The 10695-nt window shown below is 52.9% G+C and overlaps 1 protein-coding gene across 2 annotated transcripts; it reads left to right on the top strand.

The window, feature by feature from the left end:
• Positions 1–370: 370 nt before the first annotated feature.
• Positions 371–10662, top strand: LOC118839760 (cytochrome P450 2F5-like). 2 transcript variants are annotated; one of them, XM_036747282.1, is made up of 9 exons: positions 371–535; positions 2309–2471; positions 3072–3221; positions 4179–4339; positions 5421–5597; positions 5702–5843; positions 6133–6320; positions 10026–10167; positions 10402–10662. In XM_036747282.1, exons 1-9 carry the CDS (start codon positions 371–373, stop codon positions 10581–10583), a joined length of 1470 nt encoding a protein of 489 aa, XP_036603177.1. In that variant the 3' UTR covers positions 10584–10662. The 2 variants fall into 2 exon arrangements, with proteins under 2 accessions (XP_036603177.1, XP_036603178.1); XM_036747283.1 differs by lacking the exons at positions 371–535; positions 2309–2471 and adding an exon at positions 2482–2711.
• The last annotated feature ends 33 nt before the right edge of the window (positions 10663–10695 follow it).

Raw genomic sequence — 10695 nt, 5'->3', positions numbered from 1 at the left:
CGCAGGCCAGGGCCTTCACTAGAAATATGGATGGAAGCGTTCCAGACCTCCCAGACCTAACCTAACTCCTTGGTTATTGTTTCTGCCAGAGAACAAGCCCAGAATGAGAGACCCAGGGCAGGACTCCCAGTACAGTCAAGGGTAGCTAGGACTGGTTAACAGAGATCAGGGTACAGAAGGGCCTGGCTCCCCCAGAGCAGGGATCAGGCTCAGAGGGGCGAACTCCCTCACAATGGGGGCCAGGCTCAAGGGGGCCAGGCTCAGAGGCCCCCAGGCTCCAGTGTCTGCTGCCAGGGGGCTGGGCAGGGAGGGGCCTTATAAGGCATGGGCAGGTTGTGTCTGACACACACTTTGGGGTTCAAATCTTGAAATGTTCCTACTTCTCTTACTCTGTCTCTTGCTCTTGACTCTGGCCCTCCGAAGCAGGAGCTCTCAGGGGTCTCAGGGCAAGCTGCCCCCTGGTCCCACACCACTACCGCTGCTTGGGAACCTGCTACAGCTTGGCTCTTCCAAGATGGACCAACGACTCATTGAGGTGGGAGGAGGTGGCAGTGGAGTGGGTGCTCAGTCCTGGGGCTAGGGGCTGGGAGGCCCAGATGCTAGGGTCCTGATGGCAAAGCTCACTGGAACAGAGAGACACCCTAAAGGTTGGAGAAACAGAGACAGAGACACATGGTGGGGGACAAAGCCAAGGCCAAACCATCCTGGAGCCCCAGAGATGACGGGGGTGGGGAGGCGGTGGCGGGGGGGGGGAAGAAAGAGACTAAACTCAGATGGACCTTAGAGCTAGAAAGGGCCTTTGAGGTCATCTAGTGTCCAATCTCCCCCTTTTTTACAGCTGGAGAAATTGAGGCCCAGGTAGGTGAAGAGACTTGCCCAGAGTCATATACAAAAGCCACAGAGGCAAATCCAAGTCTTTGAGCATTTTTTCCACTGTACCCCATTGGATTTAAGATCTGGTTTTGCCGATTGTCATCCTCCTGACAGTGGCAAGTCTCTTTCATTCTTTGGGTCTTGGTTTCCCCAATTGTAAAAAGAGGCTATTGGAGAAGCTCCTATCTGGTCTGCCAGAATGCAATTCTGGGTCCTGGACACAGGTGTCAAAGGATTAGTGGACTGGGATGTTGGGGCCTCATATGGACTGGGACCAGGATTCCAATGAAATATAATGTTTTTTCTGTCTCCCTGACTTCTAGCACAAGGCCTCGTCCACAGTAGGGACGTAATGAAAGCTTGTTGACTGGGACATCCGTGTCCTTCCAGAGTAGAGTGGGGAAAGGAAGGGGTTAAAGGGCCTGGGTGGAAGGAAGTTGGGAGCCCCAGAGACTGGGGTTTCAGGGGGTAGGGGCTGGCTTCCTGGAAGCAGTGAGGGAAGAGTGTGCATCTAAAGGGGTAATGGGGCCAGGACTGGGGGAGGGGAAGAACAGAGGATAGAGGAGACATGCAGGGGCTAGCAGTGTCCCAGAGTGAAGGAGTTGGCTGGAGGTGGGGGAAGGGAGGAATGAGGACTGGGCTAGGAGACCCCTGTTAGTGTCCCAGGGCTGAGAGCTGGGGGCTGGGGTCCTAGATACTGGGATCTCAGGACTCAGAGGCTGAACTGCAGAGGGTGATGAGAGAATGGGAAGGCAGGGGACACTCAGAGACCAAAATGCTTGAGTCTCCAGGATGAAAGTCAGAGGCCCAGGACTCCAACATCCCAGGAGGTGGGGGTTGTGGCCTCAGGGCTCAGGGACTGGGTTTCCAAAAGCTGGGCTGCAAAGAATGGGGGCCCCAGATGCTGAATTATAGGTAGGGTGCCTGACTCTCATTGGTCAGCATATCGGATGCCTGGATCCCTTCAGTTGAAGGGTCCAGGATCCCACTGTCCCAGGGAGTTGGAGCTGGAGCGCTCAGGGTCCATGGGTCTGGGTTGCAAGGGTGTGGTGGAGTAAAGTGCTTAGCTCCCATTGGTCAGGATGTGAGATGCCTGGATCCCTTCAGTTGGAGGGGGGTTCAGGATCCCATTGTCCCAGTTTTCAGAGTTCATGGGTCTGGGTTGCATCTGCAGATTCCTAGCTTTCACTGCTCAGGATGTGGGATGCCTGAATCCCCTCTACTGGAGGGAGGAGGGATCCAGGATCCCAGTGCATCTGGAGATGGAGATGCCTAACTCTCTTTGCTCAGGATGTGGGGTGCCTGGATCCCCGAAGTTCTAGGCTAGGGGTCCAGGCCCCCGTGTACTGGGGGGCGGGGGAGGTCCGGGGCTGGATACCGGCTCCCGCTAAGGCGGCGCTCCTGTCGCCCACCTTCCCTACCCTCCATCCCGCAGCTGAGCCCCCGCTACGGGCTGGTGTTCACCGTGCACCTGGGCCCACAGCCGGCGGTGGTGCTGAGTGGCTCGGCCGCGCTGCGGGAGGCGCTTCTGCTGCAGGGCGATGCTTTCAGCGGTCGCGGGGCCATGCCCACGTTCGAGCGTTTCACCCGGGGCAACGGTGAGCGAGCGAGCTAGGGAACGAGCTAAAGCGGGTGGCGAGTTGGGGGGGGGCCTTTGTCCCGCGTGTGTCTGTCCGTTCGTATCTGTCTCTCCACTCCTCGTGTCTCTGCTCCCGTCTGTGTCCCCAGCGTCTTTTCCCCATGTCTCTCTGCTCCTCCCTGTGTTCCTATGACTGTCTGTACCCCTGTTCGTACCGGTGTTACCCCCGCTACTCCCTGTCCTCGTGTATCTACCCGTTGTGTCTCCCTCCCCCTCTGTCCCTGTGTCTCCCCCGTCGCCGTCGCCCCCTGTGCTCCCGCCTGTGTTCCCCTTTCTGTTACCCCCGGTGCCCCTTCCCTCGTCTGACCTGCTCCCTCTTCCCCCGCCTCTCCATCGCCTCTTCCATCTGCTCCTCCTACTCCATCTGCTCCCCCTGTTCCCCCTGTTCGTCCTATGTCTGTTCCGCGTGCTGTCCTTCGTGTTAAGAGCCATCTGGGATCTTAGGGCCAAAGCAGACCCCTGGCCCCCAGTCGTTGCCGTCGCCGTCGTCGTCCCCCACCCGTTGTCCTAGTCTCCCAGTTCCCCATGTCTCTTGGCGTCTGTACATCCCCTTGGGCAGGGATCGCTTTCTCCAACGGCCCCCGATGGCACACGCTTCGAACGTTCACGATGAGCACCCTGAAGGACATGGGCCTGGGGACACGCAGCATAGAGGAGCGGATTCAGGAAGAAGCGGCCGCTCTCTGCAAAGAACTCGGCCAAGCCCGCGGTGCGGCTCCCCACCCCGCCCCAGGCCGGGACTGGAGACCGGAGAGGCCGGCGTGGGGGCGGGGGGAGCCTTAGAGTGTTCAGGGTGGGCTGGGAAACGGCCACACGGAGGGACATGGAGGGATAGGGGCAAGGCCCAGACACAGAATCGGGGTAGGGAGAGGGCCAGAGAGACATCGAGGGACAGGGGACGGGGGCAGGGCCCAGACACAGAATGGGGGTAGGGAGAGGGCCAGACACCCAGAGAGAAAGATCGGAAGAGACATTGGAGGGCAAAGACACCAAAGGATCGTTGGGGGAGGGTGGAGGGGCAGCGACACCCAGAAACAAGGACAGAGAGACACTGGGGACAAAGAAATAGAGAAACTGGAGGACAGGACAGGGGACAGAGACAGAATCTGGGTAGGAAGGACAGAGACAGGAAGAGACACCGGAGCAAAAACACTGAAAAACTGGAGGACTGGACAGGAGACAGAGACAGATATGGAGCCTCACAGAAAGACAGATACATGGTGGAACAGAGATGCTGAAGGACATTGGTGGCAAAAATATAGTCTGGAGGCAAGAGGGGATGGAGAGAGGCAGAGAAACAGTGAGACAGAGACATCCAGAGATAGAGAGACATGGGTGGGGGTAGACTCACAAACTGGGAGGGGAAGGGCAGAGAAACCCAGAGATAGAGAAAGGGAGAGACACTGGGGTAGGGGCAGAGACACTGGGAAGGGAAGGGACAGAGAAAGACAATGTGGTGGGCAGAGGCACGAGTGGACCCCAAAATGGACAGAAGAAGGGGACAAAGAGATATGGGGAGGGATGTGGTGGTGGGAGGGAGGCAGAGAGACGCAGAGGAGAGTGGACAGGGATCCAGGGCCGGCAGACGTGGGAGATAACACCAGAATCACGTTCCCTCCCCTGGGGAAGCCCTGGATTGACCCTCAACCTCCTCCATTTCCTCCAGATGCTCCCCTTAACCCCCGTCAGCTCCTAAGCAACGCCGTGGCCAATGTCATTTGTGCTGTGGTGTTTGGACACCGTTACAGTTATGACGACCCTGATTTCAAAACATTGCTGGATCTGCTGAATGACAACTTCAAGCTTATGAGTTCCCAATGGGGCCAGGTGAGCCCCCCACCCCTGGGCCCTCCCATGGCGGACCTCATCTAGGAGACATCACTAAATCAGGAGAGAAGCCAGGGCTGGGGGTTGGCCACCTAGGGGAGGTAGCATTTCTGGGGACCCAAACTGAAAGGGCATCTTAGAAAGGGATGGGACCCCAGCAGTCACATAGCCCACAGGGAGAATAGAAGGCCAGAACAAATGAGGCATCGAATGCCAAGGAGAAAGGTAAAAATGGGGATCCTGTGGGCTTCAGGGAACATGAGAAAGACCCTGAACTGGGGAAAGTGGAGCACAGGGCTGAGCTTTAGAGGCCTGGGCTCTAATCCTGCCTCTCTTACTTGGTAGCTGTGTCACCCTGGACAAGTCACTTAACCTCTCAGTTTCCTCATTTGCAAAATGGAGATAATTGTACCAGTAGTGCCTACCTCACAAGGTTTTTGTGAGGCCCAAAATGCCCCCTTCTCTGGGCTTCGTTGTTTTCACCTGCAAAATCTAAGATTTTTACAAGACAGCGATAACAGTTGTGATCACTAGGTAGCGCCATAGCGTGTGGAGCATTGGGCCTGGAGTCAGGAAGACTCATCTTCTTGAGTTCAAATCCAGCCTCAGACACTTACTAGCTGTGTGACCCTGGGCAAGTCACTTCACCCTGTTTGCCTCAGTTTCCTATCTGTAAAATGAGCTGGAGAAGGAAAGGGAAAACCAATCCGGTATCTCTTCCAAGAAAACCCGAAGTGGGGTCATGGAGAGTTGGACACAACCCGGGGAAAACAAAAAGTTAGAGAAAGGGAAGAACAAGAGCAAGCATTGATTAGTCCTCTAAGGCTTGCAAAGCATCTTAACCACTGTCATCTCATTTCATCTTTCCAAAACCCTGGGAGGTAGGGTTTGTTATCATTCCCATTTTAGAGATGAGGAAGCTGAGTCTGAGGTTAAGTGACTTAACTAGTGTTTGAGGCAGAATTAGAACTCAGCTTTTCCTGACTCTTAAGTCCCCAGTGCTGCCTCATGGCCAGTAGATAGTCATGCAGCGCTCCCTTCCTCCCCACCTGAGCCTCTTCCTTCCTGTCCCTCACTGCAGATGTACGACATGTGCCCCTCTGTTATGGACTGGGTTCCTGGTCCCCACCAGCGAATTTACCACAACTTTGAGTTGCTACGGGCCTTCATCTATGATCAGATTTGGAAACACCAGAAGAGTAGGAAGCCAGGAGAGCCGCGGGACTTCATTGACTGTTTCCTAGATCAGATAGAAAAGGTTGGGTCCCTTCCCCATGCCCATCCCTTCCCTGCCCTGTGCCTGATCTCACCACCTCCCCCCCATCTCCTGCCATAAGCAGCAGCTTCCTTCCTCTGCCACAGGAAAAGCAGGACCCCTGGAGTCATTTCTACATGGATACACTAGTGATGACGACCCACAATCTATTCTTCGGGGGCACTGAGACCACAAGTACCACCCTTCGCTACGGGCTGCTGATCTTGCTCAAGTATCCCGAAGTGACAAGTGGGTGCCCTTCACCTCCATGAGTCCCCCATCTGTAGGAGGGAGTTGGGGCCCACTGGAGGCTTCCCTAGGGGACATGGTACCATGGGAAAGCCCAAATCCCACCCCTGGCACTTGGCACCTGAGTGACCCCCGGGAACTTCATTTCTCTAGGCCTTGGTTTCCTTGTATGTAAAACAAAGGGTTGGACTGAATGGCCTCTGAGGTGCTTTCTATCCTGTGAGCTGAGGATGGGAACAAGAGAGGACAGTCTCCTCAGAGTCCTCTCTTCTTTCCTCTACTTCCCCAGAAAAAGCCCAAGAAGAGATAGACCGCGTAGTGGGCCGGGACAGGGCTCCTCGCCTGGAGGACAGAGAAAATCTGCCCTACACCAACGCAGTCCTGCATGAGATCCAGAGACTCATCAGTGTCTTACCCATGGCCCTGCCCCGAGCTGTCACACAGGACACCCATTTTCGTGGTTACATCCTGCCCAAGGTGCTCAGTTTGGATCCACACCATATATGGAGGGCTGGGGAGACCCAGTAGGACAGGCAGAAGGAGGAGGAAGATGCAGGTGATCTGAGGAGGAGAAGCCTGGCATCCTGGGATTCTAGACAGTCAACAATCATATATTAAGCTCTTACTATGTGCCAGGCACTGTGCTAAAGGCTGGGGCTATTTAAAAAAAAGTGAAATCTCCCAGGCTAATTGGGGAGACAACATGCAACCAACCATGTAGAGAGAGACAGACAGACAGAGACCCAAACACAGACAGGTAAGTGGGTAGGATAGATAGACAGACAGATGGAGGTAGGTAAGTAGATAGGGAGGGAGGGAGAGAGAGAGAGAGAGAGAGAAACAGATAGCTACATAGATAGATAGATAGATAGACAAATGAAAAGACAGATACATAGATAGAATGGAAATGGAAAGACAGAGAGATAGGTAGGTAGAAACACATATAGATGATAGACAGGCAGAAACACAGATAGATGATAGATAGACAAATAGATAGACAAATGGAAAGACAGATACATAGATAGAAACACAGATAGATGATAGATAGATAGATGGAAAGAGAGAGAGAGAGGCAGAAACACATATAGATAATAGACTGATAGAAACACAGATGATAGATAGACAGACAGACAAATGGAAAGACAGATAGATATGATAGGTAGGTAGGCAGGATAAATAGATACTGATATCTGTGTCACAAGCAAGACAAAAGGACCACAAAAGGCCTCTTGCTACCCAAGATTGGCTTTGATGTGAATACTGAAGGAAGACAGTGAAGCCAGGAGGCCAAACTGAGGAGGGAGAGCCTTCCAGGCATAGGGGACAACCAGGGGAAAGGCCTGGAGTTTGGGGGATGAGGGACAGTCCTTGTTCAAGGACCTGCAAGGCAGGCCAGCATTGCTGGATCATGGAGTATGCTGAGGAAAGGTAGGAGGGGGCCAGGTTGTGAAGTGTTTCCAAAGCAAAAAAGAGCACTTTCTATTTGATCCTGGAGGCAATGGGGAACCACCAGGGTTTATTGAGCAGAGGAGTAACACTCAAATTTACACTTGAGGAAGATCACTTTGACATCTCAGTCAAGGATAGATTGGAATTGGAGACAAGACCAATCAGAAGGCTCCAGCTGAGGCATGAGCTATTAAGGGCCTGCAGCCCTCTATCCTGAAAGCTGTTACCCTCTATCCCCTAGTATCCTCAATCACAAACCCTCTGCAATCTGGTTTCTGACCTCAACATTCAGCTAAAGTTGCTCTTTCTTCCTAATGGCCAAATCCAATGCCCTTTTCTCAATTCTCACTCTCCTTGATCTCTCAGCCACCTTTGACACTGTGGATCATCCTCTCCTCGCGGGCACTCTCCACTCTCTCCTGGTTCTCCTCCTGGGTCTGGAGTCACCAACACCTGCTCCTTCTCAGTCTCCTTGGCTGAACTCTCCTCCAGGTCATACCCTCTGACCCATCTTCCCAGGCTCAAAACCTCTATGTTAGACTCAACTCACTTCACCAATCCATTGCTGTCTTGTTATTTGTACCTTCACATCATCTCTCCTAATAGCTCCCCTTCTTTCCACTCGTACACTCACATAGCCAACCCCCTGGTACAGCCCCACATCACCTCTCACCTGGACCATTGAGTTAACCTTTCCATCGGTCTCCTGCCTCATCTCTTCCTACTCTGGGCCACCCTCCACTCAGCTGCCAAACCAATTTTCCTAAAGCACACGTCTCACCATGTCATCCACACCTCTTACTCAATAAATTCCAGTGGCTGCCTATTAACTCCAGGATCAATTCTCAAGAGTTTTCTTTGGCTTTTAAAGCCCATAATCCCTCTTCTTCATCAGCAACACCAGTTGACCCTCAAACACAACCCTCCCATCTCCCTCCTGACTTTTCACTGAAAGACACAGGAACATTGGTAGGCAGCAGGAAAGGAGACTGAAGATTAGAGAGAGTGGCAGTCATTTTCCCTGGTGGGTCCTCTTCCCTAGGATGCTCTCTCCTCCACTGGACTTCCCTATCTTCAAGATTCAGCTCGAATCCCACTTTCTGCAAGAGAACTTTTCTGCACCACCTACCTTGTTAACTGAGATAGACAGACAGAGACAGACATTGTTGTTTTTTGTCCTTCATCCTCAAGGAGGACCATGACATTAGGAAAATGATGCCATGATTTGCAAGTGAATTGAAGTGAGGGAGGGCTGTGCAAGGTCATCAGCTTTGCTTTCTCCTCCGGAGCCATCTGGGTCCAGTGGCCAGATGTAGATCAGGACTACTGGAGAGGGCCCCCACATAAACAGATAGGAAATGGCCTGAAGGTAGAGATACAACTTTGAGAACAGGTTAGATAATACTGAGTTTAGGTGAAGAGTTACGGATGGCACTGGGTGACTGAGAGAATGGTGGTAGCCTCAACAGTAAGAGCAAAATTTGGATCTAGTTTTGGGCCTGGAGTCACCAAGACTTGAATCCAATCCAGCCTCACATACTTTTAAGATCTGTAACCTTGGGCAAGTTAACCTAAGTCGCTCTGTCTGCCTCAGATTCTTCATCTCTAAAACGGGGGCAAATAGCATTTACTAGATTGCAGTGAGAATCCAACGAGATGGCTAGTGTAAAATGCTTTGAGAACCTCAAAGTGCTACATCACTGTTAGCTATTATTATTAGTTCTGATACAGACACGTTGAGTTTGAGGTGTTTATGTGGTACCCAGTTGGAAACGTCCAGGAGGCAGTTAGAGATGCAGTTCTCTAATGCCAAACGAAGGATCATCGAGAGTTTAGGGGCTAGCTAAGTTAGTTTGGGAATCAGCCGAGTGGGAAAGGAACTGAATCCGTGGAAGCTGATGAGAGCAGTCAGAGAAGTGGTATGGAAGGAGAAGAGAAGGGGGAGCTGGGCAGAGCCCTGGGAGACACCCACTGTCAGTGGACATGCTCTGCATGAGGATCCAGCGAAGGAGACTGGGGAGGAATCAGACACTTAAGAGGGAAACCGGGAGAGAAAAATTTATCAGAAGAGGGATGGACAGAGAAAAGGCCATCGCCCTTGACAATTAAGAGATGGCCGATGATGATGAAATGCAGTTTCAGGAGGATGACAGTTGAAAGTCAGACTGAAAAAGGTTTAGAATGGAGAGAAGGGACAGCACCTAGAACAGATAGCCCCTAGAACCAGATGGCTTTCTCCTGGAGGTTAGCCACAAAGAGGGAGGATGATAGCTAGTTGGGATGGTCAGATCAGTGAAGGATTGGGGGTGGGAGACATGGGAGATTAAAGATTAAAGTGGGGTTGATTGGTAAGACAGAATGGGACCAAGGATGCATGTTGAAGGGTTGCCTCTTCATGAGGCAGAGGTAGGTAGAGTCAATGGTGGAGGGAGTCATCTGATGTGAGATGCACAAGGGCATCTACTTTTCTTATGACATTTGAGGTTCTTGGCAGCATGGAAGAGGTGGTGGCATCATAGGAGGCTGGAGCAGGGATGAAAGGGAAGGTGATGCCACCTGAGAGGTGGTCGATGACTGCCCCGATGCAGCGAGGGCCCACAGGTTTCATGGTTTTCCTCTGGCTCCTAAGCTGGTCCTGGGGCTGCTGGACAGAGGACAGTCCATCTGCCAGCTCTTCACTCTGGCAACAGGACTCATTGAGGCTGGCACTAACTGTTTTCCCACTCCAATTAGGGCACCCATATCATCCCACTCCTGGTCTCCACACACCGGGACTCAATCCAGTTCAAGGACCCACAATGCTTTGACCCAACCAACTTTCTGGATGAGAAAGGGGCCTTCCGACCAAACAAGGCTTTCATGCCCTCCACTACAGGTAAGGGCCATCCAGGGCATGGTTACAGAGGTGATGGAGAGAATTGGGGAAGTGGAAAAATGCCAAATTTGAGTCACAGCTCTTCAGACTCCCATTACACCCTTAGAAGTAGGAGGCTTTGCATGGGCTCCCAGGAAGATGTGAGGGACATTAGCACTACCCAACCTGAGATCCAACCCTGGCAGCTCTCTGGCCAGGCCCCAGGGCCACCAACAGCCTCTGCCCTCCCTGCAGGGAAACGCATGTGCCTAGGGGCAAGCCTGGCCCGAATGGAGATCTTTCTCTTCCTCACCACCATCCTCCAGCGTTTCAAACTGAGCCCAGTGGATAAGCCTGAGGACATAGACCTGACCCCTCAGCTCACAGGCCTGGGAAACGTGCCCCCGACTTACGAGCTCCGCGTGCTGGCCCGCTGAGCTCCTGTCCAAGGGGACACCGGCGATCCCTCCCACCCCTACCCATGTCTTTTGTTGAATAAACCCCACCCCCAAAGGCACTGTGTGTGTGTGTATGAGCTGCTCATCGGGG

This window comes from Trichosurus vulpecula, chromosome 2 (genome assembly GCF_011100635.1).
Source record: "Trichosurus vulpecula isolate mTriVul1 chromosome 2, mTriVul1.pri, whole genome shotgun sequence".
Classification (NCBI taxonomy): Eukaryota; Metazoa; Chordata; class Mammalia; order Diprotodontia; family Phalangeridae; genus Trichosurus; species Trichosurus vulpecula.
The sequence above is the reverse complement of the archived record's forward strand: the minus strand, read 5'-3'. Positions and strand labels throughout refer to the sequence as shown.